Here is a 21,435-nt window from a genome sequence, read left to right as displayed (position 1 = left end):
GAAAAAAATGTCCCCTCTTCTATGTAAAAGCGCTATTAGCATAATAGGTAGTGTATTTGATTATTGTGATTTAGTAAAGGTAAAATATAGTTTTCACACATTATACTTGGTTCATATTGATTTTAAGATTACTGATATTGTCAATAGATCTCAATGAATTCAATTAAATGTACTTGGAGGGTTTGTAAATTAACATAAAATAAGTATTGCATGATATAATGTCATTCAGAAATTTTTAGATGAAGCCATTCTATATATTTTTACCAGTCCCGTTTGTTTGCAATGTAAATGTGTATATTATAAACAGTTTCTACTCAAATTTATAATCATACTTTTTGCTTGTCGCATGGGAACTTTTAAATTTTTTGTGACATTCTTATTTAGCAGCTTATTAGTAAAGAATAGATACCAATTTATTCTTATAAAGAATAACATAATTGTACCTACTGTATTCAGATGTTCTTTTTGTTTTTATATTAAATTTGTAGATATAGACAACGTAGATGAAATGTCTGAATGTTTTTTTAGCTGTTATGATTAGTCGTGTTTTGTGCTTAGCATGCCCACAATCTATTACAGGCGGTGACAATGAGGTTTACAATCCATCTACCCCAGTCCAAACAACTGGTAAGTTTGTTTTTTTATACTGATCTTATTGTGTACACAAAGATTTCTTTCACCATGTATTATTGTATTTGCCACTAATCAACAGATGAATGAAAGCATATCTATAATATTTTAATTCAAATGCACAAATCATTTCCGTAACTATTTTGAAAAGTACCCAAGCTAATATTTGGAAAAGAATTTTTATTTCTTGCAAGAGGGATTTTGCTCAAGCGTTTACTGACAGATGTGTTTGTATAGAGCATTTCATTGTTATTTGAAACTGATTACCACTACTCTTTCACCAAAACACTGCACCAGATTGCACTTTGATTTCAAACAATCTATTTAACTTGCACTTCTGTTGTGCACCACAAACTTACAAATGTGTCTTTTCCAATTTAATATAAATGATTAATCTTCTGTATAAATTAGGTACCTTTATATTTGGCATGTATTCTTACAACCTCATAGAGGAAAGTTTTTTTTGTGAATATACATCCTTCTAATGAGAGAGTTGTTGACTGTATTAATCATGTGGACTAAAAGATGAGTGAGTCTTGGGATATGTCTAATTTGTCCATTGGGGCTGTGCTCCACTCACAGAGGTCCCAAGCCCACCTGAAGTTGAGACGTGTGCCCCCTGTGTATGTCCTGAGCCTTCTTCCTCGCGTCCGCCCCCTGTTACTGAAGCTATGCCCACAGAGGGTCAGTTGTAGTGTAATCCGGTGACATGCATAGGGCAGTTCCTTTTCACCTGGGAGTAACTTGGGAGATAATTACCATTCCCCTTCAGATTTCTTAAATAAGCTTTCAGCCCACTGGTTTCTTTGATTATTGATCCCTATTGTTTAGCACACAATGGAAAGGAACTGCTAACTGCAATTTTACAGTGTATGCTCAAAATGTTAGCCTGAGCAGTAATAATCATATGTGAGTTGCATTTTCAGGTGGAAGATGCTGTAGTTATTAAATTTTACCGTGCATTACTAACCCAGCATGATATGCTTGTATGATTCATCTTGTATTATGAAGTCGCCATCTCCAGTTTCTCATAGTTTTCGTCATCTTATCAATTCATATTGACCAAACTGTTCCAGGACTACAGCATGGGGGTTTCAGGTTGAGATCTACAGTTCATGGTATACAGTATGTTAAGGAAGTTTACTTCATGAGATTGTAATTTACAAAGGTGATTTCACGTCAATGGAGTGTTTTAATTGGGTGAATAGCCATGGTAGTATTGGGAGCTTTTAAAAAAGAAAATATACACATATAGTATAAGAATTCTTAAAGCACACTTATTATTTTAAGAATTTCCTTGTTAACTTTTCCATTTTTTTTGGTTACTACACACTATAAACTCCATTGATTTTTGTGTTTCATGGCTATTCATTTATTCACTGTTTCAATATAGTCATACAGTACAATACTGTATCATTTACCATTTCATGATTTTTTTTTCTTGAGAAGTTATTTCTTATCTGTATTATCTGTTTACTTCGAGGTAATTTTTTCATCACAGGGCTGCTTCCTACTTGCATGATGGTGATGGCATCTATCCAAAGCTTAGATTACACTTCACCTATCCAATGAGTAATTTAAAGTCTAATTTTACATTTTCAGGGTCAGTGGATCATTCCACTGTTTATGATCCACCATTGGAAGAGGATTACTCATCCATGGAAAATAACAACAAAATTCCTCCACTGCCACCAGTTAAAGATAACAATGATAACACCAACAATGCCGCTCCCGGTGTGCCTCAAGACAGGGAGATGCCTAATGAGATTCTTTTCGGAACTTTAGGAAGGGAGCCCATCGATGAAATCGGCATCGCATATGCTGAAGGTGGCATTACCGGTAAGCCTAGTCCACAATACCTAACAGGCAGGTCATGGGTTGACATCACTAAAATGGTTTAATGTATGGGCTTGGCAAAACTCACTTTATGGAATGGTAATAGACATTCTTTTATTATATATTACCACATTTAGCACTTATATTTGATCTGGCTAGCTTTTCTTTTTCGAGGAAGGGAATGACAAGTTTAATGGGTAATATTACAGTAAAGTCCCAACCAGCGCAATTAGTTATTGTCAGTACATAGGAGCTTGCTGTTCTTCTTTTTTTCGCGAGCAAAACGAGCGCACGTCGGAGCAAAAATTATTAGACTCTATCGAAATATTGCTGAAATCTAATGGTTTTTGCTCGGTCGTGCGCTCGCTTCGCTCGCGAAAGAAGAAAGACATCAAGCTTCCTATGTACTGCCAAGCTGTAATGGCGCTGGGTGGGACTCTACCGTAATATTACCATTTTATGTCTTCCCTTCCTTCCTCACTTGCTCAGTCTTCATAGCACCTGATGTTAAGCCCATATTGAAGTTGCCCTTTTTGTGTAACTTAACCGACTCACAATCTTAGAATGACTGTCAGCTTTCCACCTACTCTTCGTGAAAAAAGTAAGGAAATGGACTGACTTTCCATCACTGAATTACATTCTCTAGACTTCTAACATTTCACATATCTCTGTTGTGAAAAAATAATAATAATTTTCGTCACCCTGACCAACTGTTTTTGCCTGCCCTGGCCCAAACTTCATGATATTCACTGACTGCTTGACTTTTTTTTTTCTTATTGGCTTTTCATAGTAGCTGCATGTCTTGTTCTTTGATTTTTGCTGTCACATAATCTTGAGCTGTAATGTAGTTGTTTATGCACACCTAATACTTTTTTATTTAATCTTATTGATTTAGCAATTGCACTATGCATAGGCCATAATGAAAGAATGCACGCTAATGTAATTTTATGACAATACAAAGCCAATGCATTTTATATATTTTTACTATAATTTTACACTGCACTATTTAAACTCTGCACTGCATTATTGTTGCTCTTGCATATCTTTCATAAATCCTCACATAGACGATGCACTACATTAATTTTGCACTTGCCTTTATCTCTATAAATCTTTACATAGACAGTTAGACTTCAGTGCAAAAGATACCAGTAGTTAAAGGCATGGCTGTGCTAATGCATTAATTCCTTTAGTCTTGTAGTTATACAGTGACATGATTGTACAAACTTGACATTATATGAGTCTTGCTATTAGTTTTACATTTACTAGTTAAAATATTAGTAGATCAAAATAGGTGTACAAAATTTTTTAAGCTTCAGACAATTATTTTGTGATTTTTAATAAGTACTAGAGCAACTAATATTAAGATATTGAATTTTAGTAAGTATTAGAACAGTAGAACTATGGTACAGTATTCAACAAATATTTTAAGATTGGATATATTTTACTGATACTTAGATTTACATAACATATTTTAATGTAGATTTGACCATTTTATTAACTATATGGCTTTTGTAGAATATTATGTTTTCAGTGTTTTGCTCTCCTTCTGCCTGCCTTTTCATCTGTTGGAAAAAAAACATTATGTTCTAAATACTGAATTAGCTTAATCCACTCCGAATAAAATGTCATATGTTGTTCCATCTGATGTTTTGTGTCAGTGTAAGTCTGTCAGTGTAGTTTTGTAGGCCACTACGATACTTCCATTTATCATTTATATCTTTCTTTATGTAGACCATGTCTGTCGTGTATCTGCAGAGCAGATATCAATAGTGTGTTAACAGAAATCATTCATTACACACCACCTGACCAGTAATTGTAATATTAAGTGCAGCATATATAGAGTATCATCCAACTGCATTCATGAAGGTAAATTATTTATAACATTGCATATTGCATCATTTAAATTTTCAAGAAGTAAGGCATGTGTAAAAGAGGATTGTGAGATAAATCAAGTATTTTAGCTTAGAGTTATATGCGCGCCTCTAAGGCTGCTCGATAATTCCAAAATAAGTATTCGCCATTTTTTATCATAAAAATGAACCCTTTTTTGCCTAAAAACGTTAAAAAAGCTGTGTTTTCATAGCACTGATTAAAGAAGTGCTGTGTTGTGTTCATTATGCACTGCTTGGCATGTTGTGCATTTATATGCTCAGATTTCAAAGATGATTTTAACAGGTGGTGGTGATGGTTGCTTTTGTTGTGTATTTTGGCCATAATCTTTCCTGCTCCTCACATCATTTCTCTTAATATTTATGGGCCCAGAAGAATTTATATGGCAAGGCAGGCAGAATGGACTAGGCTTACAATATTTGCTTCATATGGTTCATAATGACAATTCTAATTTTTAACCTTGAAATCTTTACACTACAGAAAGATCCACAGTGTTTTTCATTCTTCTTTGCTTTTGTAATTGTTTTACAGAATATAAACAAAACAGTACTGACACGTTAGGACAATAATACTGTTAGTTGCCGTACTTGTATTAACAGATATGATTTGTATGTGTTTTGGATAAAATTTATACCATTTTTATTTTAATACAGGCTATCTACAAATGCTGAATGTTAACTAACTTTAGTCATAATTCTTAATCAATGTATTTCATATTCAATAACACTTCTGAATAACCTACATAACTAGTATTTTATTACTTTCACTGCAGTAATTTTTTTCTAGGCTTTTATGTGGATGAACAGCCACTTTTAATCAGCTGCCGCAGCTGTATTAGATATTAACATGTCATGCATTATACAGTAATTTGTACAGAAGCTCCTCAATTTACAAACGTTCGACTCACAAACATCCTGAGGTACAAACACAAATCCAACTGAAAATAAGAAAGATAAGATAAAGAGATACTTTAATAAAACAATGTTATATAATTTAACACAGTAAGCAAAACGACATTTGTAATAACCTCATATCTATTTCATATGAAACCTGACTTATTTTGACTTTTGTAGCTGGAAATCATAGGCATGGAATTCAGGTTAGGTCTACCCTAGGTCAAAATTTAAAAAATTGGACTTGCAAACAATTCAAATTACAAACAATTCAAATTACAAACAATTCAAATTACAAACAGCTTCTTGGAACGAATTAAGTTTACAAGTTGAGGCCCTTCTGTATGTTGATAGTGTACATCTGAAAATGTTATGCACTATAATGTTCCCTGTGTGATGTAATAAAGTACTGAAAAGGAATTTTGAGATATTCCACATACTTACTTGAGCCTTCAATACAACATATGAATGGATTGGCAGTTCATTCCAAGTATAGAAATTTGTGCGTGCACTGCTGATCAATAATAATTGCATGTTCAATTTCAGGTTCTTATTGTTTCTACAATTTCAAGTGATATATATCTCATTTCAGAGATGGTTCGGTGGAATAATTACATTTCATTATTTTCTTCTGAATGTTTTAAGTTATAAGAGAAGACAAGCAGCGATGAACGCTTAATCAGAAATTTCCTTTTCAGAAACCATCTAAAAGTCTTGCTACTCCTTAGTACTGTATGCTAGAAATCCTGATCTGCATATTAAACTCAAACATCCTCGGGGAACTTTATATTGACTTGCAATTGGTTGTCAATGGTGTATTTAATCTTGCAGGACCTGTTGTTGGAGCATCTCTTGAGGGCCCTCCCATCTATTCAGCAGAGACCTTAGCCATTGCTGTAACCACTGCTTGTGTAGCTGCCTTGGTCATAGGGTTCATTTCAGGTTTCCTTTTCTCCCGAAAGTGCAGAGGAGATGATTATGCGCACACATATTCTGAAACACCTTATTTAGATGGAAAGTTAAACAAGTAAGTAATTTTGTTATAGTTTACCCAGTCTATTTTAACATTTCAGCAAATACTGTACTTTAAATTTAGGGTTAATAACTTTAATTCAACACTTCATGTATGTTGTGTATAATTCATTACTTTGTAGAAGCCGTTTCATGTACAGTATGTCATGTTTACTCTAAACTTTTATTCGAAACAACTTTTAGAGATGTGTTTTTTGTTTTAATTTTGTATGTTTTCTTTTACTCCAACATGAAAATTGAGGCCACTTCAAAGTGTCCTCCATTTTTATGATGGAGTAAAAGAAAACACAGGTCTAGCTTGGCAAATGAAATACTAGTATCATGTGTATTACTTCTACAGTATATGCTTACTGTTATTAGCAGTATTGATATTGTTCTTCATACATTTAATATTAAAAAGGGTTTAAATGCAAAGAAAAAATAATCCTCTGACTTGATTGATTTAGCTAATTCTGTTCTTCTTGCATTTAATATTGAAAAGGGTTTAAATATAAAGGAAAAAATAATCATCTGGCTTGATTTTTTTTAGCTAATTCATGTTATAAGACTTTAGCAAGAAAATATTAAGTAATTTTAATTGCAAGATGTCTTCCTTTATCAATATTAATAGATAATTTAACCAGACCACTGAGATTGAAATCAACTCTGTCATTGCTGACCAGTTAGTCTTGTTCTTATATTAAATCCAATGAATTACAGTTTATGTAAATCATATTGTGTACATGAAATGTACTCTATCTCAGTTAATGGATAACTTCTATAGAGGAATATTCATAGGCTTAACAAGGATTTTTTACTTGTAAGGGAGAATCCTCTCAGGAATGAATGTAAAGAAACATTGATATGTTTTTCTCATTGGGTGAAAATTCAGACACAAAGATCCTTTCACATTGCTGTGTAGATTAAAGGCTAATTAGAAATACCTTCATAAAGACATTATATTAGTGAAGTTTCAATGTTTATTTAGAGTGCAAGCTAAGTTTAAAGGATATCACAAATTACATTAATGAAAGTTTCAATGTTGTTGAGGGAAACCATTTAAAGTTCAAGTTAAGTTTAGAGGATATCACAAATTACATTAGTGAAAGTTCCAATGTTGTCGAGGGAAACCATTTAGAGTACTAGTTAAGTTTAAAGGATATCACAAATTACATTAGTTAAAGTTTCAATATTGTGAAGGGAAACAATTTAGAGTACAAGTTAAGTTTAAAGGATATCACAAATTACATTAGTGAAAGTTCCAATGTTGTCGAGGGAAACCATTTAGAGTACAAGTTAAGTTTAATGGATATCACAAATTACATTAGTGAAAGTTTCAATGTTGTCGAGGGAAACCATTTAGAGAACAAATTAAGTTTAAAGGATATCACGAATTGCATTAGTGAAAGTTTCAATGCTGTCGAGGGAAACCATTTAGAGTGCAAGTTAAGTTTAAAGGATATCACAAATTACATTAGTGAAAGTTTCAATGTCGAGGGAAACCATTTAGAGTGCAAGTTAAGTTTAAAGGATATCACCCTTGAATTATCATTTATAATCTGCTAAAATATTATAGTATTGCATTTTAATTTTTTTATCATGAATTAAAGTTTAATAAGAAGATTCTGAGTTAATGCAGCCACTGTCTTTACTGGAACATTTCCCTAATGCCTTTGCCCTTCTCAATGGTACAGTATATGAAAATTTGTCTTGATAATCCAGACCTCTAGAGCCATCTGTATTTGAAAGGCTTCATATAAAGATGGAATTTCTTGGAAACATCGGATTAGGTAAAATACAGTATATAGACACATGTAACTTAATATTTGCAGCCATTTTGCAATAGGTAAAAAAAGTTCAGAATAAGCAACACTACAATTTTCAGAACATCTAGAATAGGTTTCAGATATTCAAATATTGAAACACCTGTATATTTTTTTTTTCTATTTAGAGACTTCTTTTGTGGTTTTAATAATTTTTTCCTATTTATTTCAGGAGAGATAATTTGGTTCCTGCAGCTGACCCAAACATGTATACGGCCAACAACAAACACATCAACAATCTAGTGACGAATTATAACCCCAAAAATATTAATGGAAAATCAAATACAAATACCACAACTGATAGCAAGCTCCTGAAGCCAGCTAAGTGTGCGTACATATGAATAGAAAAGTCACTATTGTTGTTGGCCGTTGTATAATCTTCATGTGATGTCATGACACTGGGACTTGTATCCCAAATATGGCACAGTTACCTTTACTCCTTGAACACAATTCCTTAATTATCGGGGAAAAAGTTTATGGAGATGGGGAGAATTCAATGACTACATTTTCTTGATTTCCATTTTTAATGGGAAGAAAATAATTTATGTTGACGGTGTATTATCTTCGAGGCTGTGCTAGAATGAATATGTAACCAAGAAAATGCCTGTGAAGTGACGAAATGGTTGAAACATTAGAAAGAAATGAAAACTAAAAACAGGACTTATATAAACTGATCATTTGTCATTTTAATCTGACAAATATTTTAAAGCCTGTGTGACAAGGAGAGCCAGACATTCCAGTCCATTATTGAGTTTGAATGTGTTGGCCCAGTATTGAAAAGAGAAGTGTTGAGGACTGCATATGTGCAGAGGAAGTATAGCCAAAAGTGTTTATGGTAAACTGGAACGATGAGTGAACTTCAGCATCATGATTTGAAAGTTCTATGAACAGTGACCTAGGTATAATAGCCTTAGTATATGCATATTATTTGTTCAACCATTCTGAGATATTTTAATGGAAACAAGCAAGGATTTTACATTTAATCACTATGTCAGAATACAAACGTAAGTCTTGTAAATAAATTCTAAGTAAGTGTGCTGCAAAAACATACTACATAAAAATTGCTACGATGTTCGCATTACGTATATATATCGTATATATAGAATATATTGGCAACTGTTTGGACCCTGTTAATTTGTTAATATACATTGCAGATCTGTTTGGTATGTGGTGTGAAAACTACAATACCATTATTGAGAGCAGACATATCAATTTTTTATCAGTTCTTTACAAATTTTATTGGTAAAAGCCAGAATGTTTTTAATGGGAATTTGAGATTTACTGTTCGTTGAAAATTGGATATTGTTATTAATTCTGAAAACCGATGAAGAATCACAGTAAGGTTACATTGCTTCCTTCCAAGATAAGACTTAAGTGGAACTTTTAATTAGATCTTAATAAATTTTAAGGCTAGTATCAGGTCGTAAATAGGGATCAAACAAGCAGAAGTGGTATAGATTATGTACCTTATATTGTGTTGAATGAGGCTCTTTGTTAGGCTTGAAGCATTAGTGTGGAAAATTTAGTAAAGTATAGGAAGGTGCTAACCATATACTGCATTTTGGCAGACTTTTTATACTGCATGGAACCCACCTTAAAATATTCAGTATTATTGTTCTTGAATTGACAATGGGTATCTGCTAATAGTCAGATTAATGGCTAAAGATGTATGCTGGAGCACATAAAGTTCTCAAGAATGTGAAAACATCCTGCTGTATGTGAGAAACGTTAGCAAACAGCTTAGGTGCCTACAAAAATACCCTGTGTAGCTACATATATTGTGTGTTGCATCCATAGAAACGCCTTACAACATTCATAAGTTACTTGTTGCAACACTGTTGTCTGTATATGTTGTTTTAGTGTGTGTACATTTGCCATTGTTGTATATAGAATGAGGAGGATTGTATGCGAGAGTGGATGAATGCACGATGCATGAGTACAGTGCTGAATGCACTAAAGATATGTGAGCATTGTTTGATTATAAATGGAAAAGTGTTTGTTCTTAATATTAATGTTGAGCTTCCCAGTGGCACTGGCTGATGGAGCAAGGATAAAACATCATGAATGTCCATTTTTATCAATTTTTGCTTGATTGTTGTTGTTTTAATGCTTGACAAAAAAAAATAAATGAAATTTCATTGATATTCTATGTATTCTCAAAAATGAAAATCTATTTTTGTTCTTGTTCAAAGAAGCTTCTCATTTTTCACAGCTGATGATTTGACAGCTTCCTACTGACGATAGTTTAAGGTTCATGGTGACTCACAAAATGTAATCTCAATGAGGGGTGCACATGTGCATATTTCAGTGTACTGTATTGACTGTTCGGATGACCAAGTTCGCTTATAATTGTTTAACAAGAATAACAGTGTGACCCCCTACTTTGAGGCTGTAAAATCATTAACACTTTCTCTGTTTGTACTTGTCAAGGATGGATTTTCAGATACTTATGGAGCAAAAATTATATCTTTAGCCTGACAAAGTAGTGCCTTGATAATGTAAAGATAAAATGTCCCATATTGGGCGAAAATTAGACTGTTTTTCTACATAGGGAAATTTATTTTCTTCATATTAATTTAACAAAGAAAAGCAGTCTTGTAAAATTCTTTTAGTTTCTTTTCAAATTGTCATAATTTTTAGGCACTTGAAAGCAATTGGTATTACAATATTTTTCATCATTGTGTACAGTATTCATTGTGTTGTAGTTTAGCTTTAGGTTTTCCATTTTACATTACTTACTTTTATCAAACCCGTCCCATGCATATTGTTTGGGTCTTATCACTCTGCATTTAGTGAAAATATACCTAATCAGTGCTCATTGTCAAATCTTCAGTCTTAGGCTAGGTTTGTATATATATAAATATATATAAATAATTTTAGTTCATTTTGTATAGAAAAGTCCCCATGATTAATTCTTTTTACCATGTAATGTAAATATGACCTCAAAGATGATCTATGCAAATTTTTAATAAAAATGAATGAATTCGACTTGTATGTATTGAACAACCTGAATGTTTGTCAACATTCCTTGAAATTGTGTCAAAATATTTTATCAGATGGTACAGAGAAAGGACATACAGTATATGCTCACTGTCATTGCATTAGTATGGTCATTACTGTTAAAAAATTCATCATAGTAAGCATTATGTTACATGACATGATTTCAAAACTAATGATTTTATTTTCTGATCCATTGTAAATATGATCAGTGCTGCTTCTCAAATTATCTTATGTGACGTACCGTCATTTTATTTTCCATTGTGCCAGGGACCGGTAGTATTTCATAGTAATGTCAATTTATACCGGAAACAACATACAATATATGATGAATATAATAAAAGTTAAAATTTTCTATCATATATTTATTTTGTAAACAAATAATGCAATATTGTATAACCATTTTATCATCTTGATTATTACCAATGTGAAAGGTGAACCTGCTTCTTCTTTGTAAGTTTATCTAATCGTAGTTCAATTGAGGACAGTGCCACGTACAATGAAGAATGAATGTCCATACTATTTCTGTATTTTGTATTAATGACACTCATGGTTGCGAAGCTATTCTCACAGAAGTATGTCGAAGGAAATGAGCGGAGAGTTTTCAGTACAATTTCTCTAACCTCAGAATATTTTACTTTCTCTTTAGTCCAAAACAATCCAAATGATGATGTAGTTTTTAAACTTTTCTTCAGGCTTTCGTCACCAGCCAGCATGGACAATTTATCCTCCATAAGGACACAACGTTATCTTACAGTTATCTTTTAAGATGGGCTTAGGAAGTTAAAGTTGTTTGTCTTTTATTTCCTTCATTCAGAGCTAAAGTGTGTTAAGACCAAGTCAGTTACAATTTCTTTCAACATTTCCACGGTTGTAAGTATTTCAAATGAGAATAGTGGCCCTTGTTCATTAAGAGATGTTCAAGTTAATTTTAACAAACTATGAACATTGAGGACAAAGCCCTCAGAAGGATATTAGGTGTTAAATGGCAAGAAAGGATTAGAAATGAAACTAGAAGAGAGATTACTCAAGTACCGTATGTAGATGAGATGAATGATGAGGGGTAGATGGAGATAGATTGGGCATGCTCTTCGCACTCCCCAAGAGAGATTAGTTCACGAAATGTTTAGCTGGGCTCCACAAGGCACTAGAAGAGTTGGAAGACCCAGGTCTACATTGCTGAGGCCTGAAGAGCGAAGTAGGAGATGATGAATGGAGAAGTATTGAATTAAAAGCTCTATATAGAGATGACTGGCGAAATCTAACCGAGGCCTTTTGCATCAATAGGCATAGGAGATTATGATGAGACTACCACTTTATTGTAAGGTAGCTATTATCTTGAGGAATACCTACTTTCTTTTTGAGAAAAACTGGTCCCCAAGCCCTGTAGTGACTGCTGCTTTGGCCCTCTAAATTTTTGAACGAAATTGAGGTATGATTTCTTTTTCATCATTTCAAATATCGTTAGAAAAACATGATGTCCTATTAACAAACTGATTTTGAGATAATTGCCATTAATTTCTCGACCTATTGATTCTAGAATTCTAATCGGGTTGTAAATTTCAGACTTAATTGACGTATTTCTTCCCATCTTTGGTGTCCCACCTCCATCAGAGTGTGGTAGTCAGTAAAATGAACATCAGTGGACGTTCATATATATAAACAGAATTTCAATAGTATTCTTTTTTTATTTCCATACTCGCCTGATGTTCATATACTGTACATGCCCACCGCCTCCCTACTGACATGTGAGTACAAATTATAAGAAATACTTAAGATTTCAAAGCTGAAGAAAGGGCAATTCTTAGTGTGCTACTTACCATTAAAGGTTTAAAGGCTCCTCATTAATGGTAGAGGCAAGGGACAGTGACATTACCCTATAAAGCAGGACAATGCCCTAGAGACTGAACATATTACATATGATCAGCCCCCAAGCCCACTCTCCAGCCAACCAAGTGACCAAGGAGGGCCAGGCAAAGGTAGCTGATGACTTGGCAGATAGATCTATAAGCCCCCCCCCCCCCCCCCAAATACCCCATCCTTAGTTCACAAGGATGGTGAGGCTGCAGCAAACAAAGGAACTAACGAGTTTGAGCGGGACTCGAACTCCAGTCTGGCGATCACCAGACGAAGACGCTACCATTAGGCCATTTCATTATTGGGAGGCATGCATCTATAGAAAGGACAGGAAAGCGAAAATGTTTTGATAAATTTTGTGTGTTAACGTCAATGTAATGAGCAATTGAAGAGGTTATTTGTACATCAGGTGAGTAAAGAAATGAGGATATTGACATTGAAATTCTGGTTTTTATGTCTAGCTTAGTATTAGAATTTATTTTGAATGATTTTGGATGATGATCATGAGTGATTTTGAAAAACTTGAGTTGTGAGTAATGGGATATGTGTGACAAGGAATGTATGTTATAGAGTTAAATCAGGTCAACTGAATGAATTGCCTAAATACTATAAAAATATGCTATTGGCTGGAGACTAATTGAAAACAATATAGTGAAAACTTTTTAAAAGATGGAAGTATTAGACTACCATGATGAATGAAGGCTTATATAGATTTAAAATTCTCAAAACTTTTCTTTATTTTCCACATCTAAAAGTACAAAAGTCCCAAATGGTTTAGCACTGGTGTATTGACTCAGGTACTGTAGTAGTGGTGATATAGACGTTCTCTCTCTCTCTCTCTCTCTCTCTCTCTCTCTCTCAATGAAGATTTGGGAGAAAGGCTTTCTCTCACAATGAAGATTTGGGAGAAAGCCTCTCTCTCTCTCTCTCTCTCTCTCTCTCTCTCTCTCACAACACACAATGAAGATTTGAGAGAAAGCCCCCCCCCCTCTCTCTCTCTCTCTCTCTCTCTCTCTCTCTCAATGAAGATTTGGGAGAAAGGCTCTTTCTCTCCCAATGAAGATTTGGGAGAAAGGCTCTCTCTCTCTCTCTCTCTCTCTCTCTCTCTCTCACACACACACACACACACACACACAACACACAATGAAGATTTGAGAGATAGTCTCTCTCTCTCTCTCTCTCTCTCTCTCTCTCTCACAACACAATGAAGATTTGAGAGAAAGCCTCTCTCTCTCTCTCTCTCTCTCTCTCACAACACACAATGAAGATTTGAGAGAAAGTCTCTCTCTCTCTCTCTCTCTCTCTCTCTCACACACACACAAAACACAATGAAGATTTGAGAGAAAGCCCCCCCCTCTCTCTCTCTCTCTCTCTCTCTCTCTCTCAATGAAGATTTGGGAGAAAGGCTCTCTCTCTCTCTCTCTCTCTCTCAATGAAGATTTGGGAGAAAGGCTCTCTCTCTCTCTCTCTCTCTCTCTCTCTCTCTGTAATGAAGATTTGAGGGAAAGAATAATAATTTTGACCATGGGTAAAGTCTTGGCAATAAAACCCAGCATAGATTACTCCAATATATAGTAGAGCAATATATAGATATAAAAGAAAAGAACGGGAACAATTTATGTATCTGTAACTAAGGGAAAACTCCCATTGGTGGGCTATAGTATAAAAGTTAAAAGTGGTTGAACAGTAAGGTGCAAAGAAATTGGAATGGAAATAAACCAGAATGCTAAAACTAGTTAAAAATGATTTAACAGTAAGGTACAAGGAAATTGGAATTGAAGTGAAACAGAATAGTAAACCGAATTGAAAGGATTGAACAGTAAGGTGCAAGGAAATTGGAATTGAAGTAAAACAATGCTAAACCGAGTTAAAGGGGGTTGAACTGTAAGGTTCAATGAAATTGGAGTTGAAGTAAAACAGAATGCTAAAACGAGTGTGCAGGCAAGAGTGGATAAAACTATTCAAAGATTCTATAGTAATGGTGCATGGTGCTATCCTCCTATGAGGGCTGTAAGACATGAAACTGAACCCCGACCAAAAGGTATGCAGAAACATTGATATTGCAAGTGAGTTATACAAAGAACAACTTATCACCCAAAAACTTCTAAAAAAAAAAAAAAGGAAAATATTGTTCTATCTAAAGCCAAATGTCTGCGATAGTCTTTAGTTCACACCTAGGATACGTCTTACCACAGACCAACATAACGTTTAGTTGGTCTGTTCTCTTACAATGACTAGCACGTTAGGTGAGTAACTTGTACAAAAGAAGAAAGTAATTTATTTTCCTGTCTATAGCCAGACGTCTACGATAGTCTTTTGTTCACATTAAGGAAGTGTCATACAATGACTAGCACGTGAGTAGAATATCTTGTGGGATGAGCAATTGTCTATTCACGAGTAGCCTCTGTCTGATAGTGTAAACTATATATACTTCAAATGAAATAATATTGGAATAATTGCATTGATACAAACATCACTACTGAGAAAGAGTATTGTGAAGAATTGTAGATATGACTAAATTGGAATTTCTGCAAGCAATTGAAACTAGTGGAGTCATGAGATTTAGGAGAATACCGTTTCTGATAACATGAAAATTTATCAATAGTAGAAAGTACTTTTTTTTTTATTAAATGGTACTATACTATGCCACTGTAAAAAAAAAAAATCATTATTACACCAGTTCCCAAGAGTGGTGGTCTTTTCACCTTTAGATTGATTTCTCTGGCGATCTGCTTCCAGATCATGCTGTGATGATTTGTATGTGCTTTTTACTAAAATCAGTAATTTAAAATCGGAAATCATCCTACGTAACAATGTTTCCTGCCGGTGGTTTCGCAAAAATAATTATGTAAATTCAAACTCAAAATGTGCTCATGACAAAGATAATTGACAATTAATCTTCTACGGGTTAACTAAATGTGCAGGATTAAGGATTATTTAACATGACCAGTCAGCTATCTGAATGTCTGCCTCCTGTAGGACGCCATTCAAGTCTTGTATAAGCATCTGATCTCTATTGAGCAAGTCATTTCTGGAAGCTACTGGCCTTCTGACGACATAGTATTTGAGAATATAAAGTAAGTTCATAATGAATGCAAAGATGCGTAGAAATGATAATGTTCCCCACAAGATGTCACCTAGGATCTAGACTGAGGGCCTGTCATCTTCACCACTCATTCCTGCCATCCATCATAGTCTGGTAACAAGATTTGCTAGTCATGCGGTGCCTGGCAAACGAGAAGTTCCAGGTTCCTCGTTGTTCACTCCACAACACTATGAATGTGGACACACTCCTAGAAGGGTAAGTGCAAAGTGCTGCAATCTGCAGAAAGTTAATTTTCATTAGTTATATCCTGCACAGACAGTTCAACTTGCATGCTTTTATTTCTAACTTCGGTCCTATAGCTTATATTATGGATTGTAGTAATTTTGTAACAGAACTAGATAACATTGAACATCATTTGAAATATAGTTTGAATCGGGGCTTTTTTTCCCCCTCTGTACGAGTAGGCTACAGAGAGGAAACAATAATTGTAGATATTGTATAATCTTAATAAAACACGTATCCTGTAATTAAATTCTTACGTTATTGCATTTCACTTTAAACTGAAAGTGATAATTGATATAATATTTTTAGAAGCTTTACTATATTGAAAAATATCAAATACATTCCATTTCAAAATTTTCGAAACTTGGTATTAACGAAAAAAAAGTATTTATGTCTCAAGCTATTTGCTCCAAATTTGGTGTAGACATTTATTTAGGCAAATTTCATTTATTAAGATATAATTTTCGAGTATCATACCGTAGGTCTATACAAATTCATTCATTGAAAAATTAAACGAATTCAGGGGCATGATAGGTTTTCATAGATAAAAACATTCACTTGTTCATGCAATACTGTAATGATTAACTGTTTGATATTAACTTAAGGACTAATATCCTATTGAAGACTTTATAGATTTTTTAAAAGTAGTTTTTGAAAATTTGTTTTTCTCCATGAAAGAAATGTTAAGAGCAAAGGACTATCCTAGACATTTGACTTTTTATTTTTATAGATGTTTAGGGTTTAAAGCTATTCTTGTAAAGTAAGGTGCTTTGTCATAGCTATTGTCATTATACGTTTTCTTTTATTTCATTTATAGATGGGATAACTATTATATGTAGGAATGAACTGGTTTTGTCATCTAATATCATGCCTTATCATAATCTGTGTATATTCTTCACCATTAATGATGTTTCACAATAAATTTTACACCCATGAGTACCATTTAGTTTGATTTCTTGGCCATATTTAGGTTTGTATAGGTGTACATTGTTTAACATTACACCGTGTCTCTTGATGAAGATAGGCCTACATATATTTCATAGCATTCTACTTTTTAAATAAAATATGAATTAAGCAGTATTGATATTAATTCTATCACGATTAAAGGGACGGAGACCATTTGATTGGTTTCCATCGAGGAGAGAAATATAACGGGAAATATTAACTCGTAGATGGCGCCACTTTCGTTCTCCATTATCAGGAATGCTTGTATAGAGTAATTTACTACTTCCTCATTCTAGAGTCCTTGAATATTTTAAAATTAATGTTGGAAAAAATTCCGGTTAGCAGGCTAGTGCTCTTGACTGTGTGGGAGAAGACAGACCTGAAGAGTCATTGGAATACTGGTAAGATTTTGTTGTGTTGTTAATTTTTAATTTTGATCTTGGTGAAGCGTTGTCCCTGGTGGAATTAATTTTCAAGGAAGCTTCTTCATTCAACTGGAGGTGATTACTTAAGGTAAAGGAACGTTTAGCTTTGTGATTTGATTCATGGTTGTTTTTCTTTTTATTATTCAAATTATACTTGGTTTGGAAATTTCCTGGGTCTGTGAGTGGTAGGAATTTTATGGGGGTAGGCTACCTTGAACAAGTAACTTGTTACATTAATTTATATAGCGGCCAAATCAAGTCAATGATAGGCATTAAGTGAAGCATGTTTTGTAATTATACTATCAGGAAATTCTATAAAAATTCTTAAATGTTTTAGATAAGGACACAATTCACTTGTTTATCGTTAGTAATTCATAAATCTAGGTAGCCAGGATATTTTTGCGCCCTCTTAAAGATGCCGTGAAACTGAACTTTATAGATTTTAAGTCTTAACTGTTGCTAGGATTTGTTGAAAGCTTAAATCAGTGCCAGCTTCTTGTATTTTTGCTTTAAAAAGTACAGTTTTTTGACTAGTCTGCGAATTGTTGGGTTTTTTTTTATAAATTTATATTAATTTGGCCCTGAGATTTTGCTAGTGTCTTGATATGTCATTTATGTACAGTTGAATTATTTTTTCAAAAGACTGATATATTAAATTTCTAGTAAAATTATAATTTGCTATAAAAAATGGGTTAATGTTGGCTTTTAGTATTTTCTGTGTAATTAATGTGAGATGGGCATATTAAGTTCTGTATCGATTAACTAAAGTGTGGACACAATTTCATTGTCCATTGTTCACTTTTGACCTCTGTTCACTATTAAGTGATTGTGGGTTACTGTGCATTCACATAAGTTTTTTGCATTTGCTTTTGATAGCTATTTAATATTTTTGTATGATCCATTAGCATTCTTCGAACCAATTAAGAGCTTCCAAATATTCATGCACAAATCCCTTGATCTAGTTTTATATAAAAAAAATGTGTTCCTATGTAAAATACAAACCATCGCCGTTCATGTAGGGAATGTTTTCATTATGCGCTAAACGGCCATAGAATCACTCAACGATGCAGTTGAGTGAAAGGTGGGAGCAAGGGAGAGTATCACTCTCTCACTTATCCAAACCTTTTCACTTTGTGCTTGTGGCCGCAATGAGTACAGCCATACTGTTGTGATCTTAATTAAACTTTCTCACTTCTTTCAAAAAGTGATTATGATAGTGAAGCAAGATAAGGTACGTGTGATGATGGAATTTCCATCTAGATTCTGTTAAATCAGCTGTTCATTCATTTGCTTTCTGTATTTCTTGCTATGGAGAACCCTGTGTTCTGTGTAGGATGTGGTATTCTGTGTAATGTCAGGCGTATGCTCTGAGGGTGAGATTGAGTTTTGCTGTTCATTGAGTGTGCTACCACAGCTCTGCCCCTACACCCCTGGATCTGTACCTGGGTGTATACTTCAGGAGCAGAGCTCCCTCGGAGTCATTGGCAGACTTTTCAGGTTTTGGTGGTGTGGAGGCTTATCCCAGCGTTTGCTACTATCCTATTGGAGGTTAGAGGCTCTTCTCTTTGTGCATACTGCAGATGTTTCGAACAGGCTCGACAGTGTCTACAGTAAAATGCATGGTTATTGTCTTGTTCAATCTTAGTGACTCCTTCGATGTTTTCAGTGGTTCCCCTTCCCTGGGTATAAGACAGCCTGATGGTCGAATTGGAGTGTCGGCTCATTGCCAGAGGAATCCCTGTGCATCTCCTCGGACCCAGTTAGATTTGTCTCTCTCCTTCCCATTGCTTCACCCCGACCCAGGTGCTTTGGAGTTTGGGACGTCTGCTCCCCCCTGTAAGTGTTGCCTACCATTCTCCTGTGACAGTGTTCCCCAGTGTTGAGGTTCCTGTTGGAGCAACCACTGTAGTATTAACCTTTGGCGACATCTCTGCTTGCAGAGCATGAGGTGAAGGCTGGAAAGAGGAAGAAACTTGCCCCTTCATCATTCTCCTCACTCATCTTCCTTTTCATTCTCTTTTGAGTTCTGACTTTGTTGTTCACACTAATAGCCCTCACTCTTCTTCCTTGTCATCCTCCTCTGACTTCTCTTCCTTGTCGTCCTCTTTTGAGTTCCGACTTTGTTGTTCACACTTATAAGAAGTTGTAGTAGTTGTAGCTCAGTCCACTGAAGTCTTATGGAAAGAGTTCCTTTAGGCCCCTAGTGACCTGGTGTTGCCATCGTGTTTCAGCCCACTAGAGCTGATGCATAACTGTCACTGTCCCCCGTATCGGGCCCCCAAGTGTAACTATTGTTTGTCTCCAGTCTTGAGTGTGGTCAGAAGATGCATCTGCATCAATGTTCTGGGTGGCTAGTAGCCTTTCTAGGGCTGAAAACAGTGCAAGATAGTTGAGGAGACCTTTGGTGGTATTTTTGACAGCACCACCGTAGTAGCTTGCGTCGCTTTCCACTCTACGAGTTGATGAAGCTGGTGCACATCAGGACGGGATTTAGGTTTGTTAGCCAAATGCATAACAGGCAAAAGGAATGGACTAGCAGATGTACTGTTGCCAGGCAATGGTTGTAAGGTTAGTTTGGTAGATACATCCCTGCGTAATGGAGAGGCTTTTGGTTCGTGTGATTCTCAAGGGTTTGAGTTGTTTGCTACAATGCTAAACAGGAAGCTCCCTGTGTTTTCTCCCCTGGTGTAGATACATGGGTCATGTTTGAAGCCTCTTTCAAGCGCCCATGATCACATGGATGGTTACACCCTTCCTCTATTAAATGATGATACGCCCGCTAATCTATCATGGGAGGATTAGGCCAGAACTTTTTTTTACCCTGGAGGCTCCCAGATGGCCTCGTGCCAAATATCCCGTTCTACCCTGTCAAGATCCAAAGAGGTCACAATATGGCCCTCACTTGACCCAGGAAAGTTAGTCGTTCTCTGTGACGTCATGGAAGGGATTCTTTTCCAGACGTAGCATCTCTAGATCAGTTACCGGATTTCATCCGAGCTGAGGGAAGCCGTTCTCATTCCTGAGCGAAAGGTCACTACCTGCTCCTGCTGGAAACTATTCCCTACTCAAAACCTGTTTGTATGAGCTAGGAGAAATACAAATTTTAAGTTTTTGATAAAGGTTGTGTGAAAAAAATTTGTTGTAAGGAAACTGATGAATATTTTAAGTAAAACCTGTTAGCGAATCGTTAAAAATATTTAATTGATATGTTTCAATTATGTGGGGTTCTTTACGTGTTATGGTTTGTTAATTTTATTATTGTGCAGTTTGTCTAGTCATGATAATGTAAGATTAGAAAACCACTAGCATATCCTGGGCAAAGGCTTTGCATATGACAATTATTCAAATTTTTATTTAGGATGACCAGTGTGTGTTTTAGATCCTTTGCCAGTTATTTATGCAGAATCAATCTAGTTATCCAACATATGCAGTAAACCTAAGACGTATTTTGAGTTTGCCTTGATTTAAATGATTGAATGCAATTATATAATAGGTTGCCTACATTATGGATAATGCAAACCAGGCTATGATATTTCTAACTGTAAATCATCATGGCGCCAGTTAGATATAATCAGATAGATGGGAATAACGTCAGAAGTCACAGGTCAGGCAATTCATATCAAATCATGCTAAATGAAAATCTGCTAATTTCAGTCGTGCTTTAGTTATATGTATCTTGCTTTAATACATATACTTTGTGAGAACTAATACTATTTTTTCTTTTCCAGAAACTGTGCCTCGGTATAACTTCCCATCAAACTTCATGGTGCATCCTACTTTTAAAGTGATCCTCAATTTAC

The 21,435-nt window shown here is 34.8% G+C and overlaps 1 protein-coding gene across 5 annotated transcripts in view; it reads left to right on the top strand.

The window, feature by feature from the left end:
* The window catches only part of LOC137639977 (semaphorin-1A-like), a 45,950-nt gene extending 34,879 nt beyond the window's left edge, over positions 1-11,071 (top strand). The window contains exons 13-17 of one of the 5 annotated variants that reach the window (XM_068372311.1): positions 580-627; positions 1,213-1,314; positions 2,233-2,469; positions 6,081-6,276; positions 8,256-11,071. In XM_068372311.1, coding sequence (XP_068228412.1) covers positions 580-627; positions 1,213-1,314; positions 2,233-2,469; positions 6,081-6,276; positions 8,256-8,424 — 752 coding nt within the window. In that variant the 3' untranslated portion in view covers positions 8,425-11,071. The remainder of the gene's footprint in view (positions 1-579; positions 628-1,212; positions 1,315-2,232; positions 2,470-6,080; positions 6,277-8,255) is intronic. The other 4 variants (XM_068372312.1, XM_068372313.1, XM_068372314.1 and 1 more) reach the window with 4 other exon arrangements.
* The last annotated feature ends 10,364 nt before the right edge of the window (positions 11,072-21,435 follow it).

The sequence above is a fragment of the Palaemon carinicauda genome, chromosome 4 (genome assembly GCF_036898095.1).
Source record: "Palaemon carinicauda isolate YSFRI2023 chromosome 4, ASM3689809v2, whole genome shotgun sequence".
In the NCBI taxonomy this organism is placed as follows: domain Eukaryota; kingdom Metazoa; phylum Arthropoda; class Malacostraca; order Decapoda; family Palaemonidae; genus Palaemon; species Palaemon carinicauda.
This window is presented reverse-complemented; position numbering and strand designations above follow the sequence as displayed.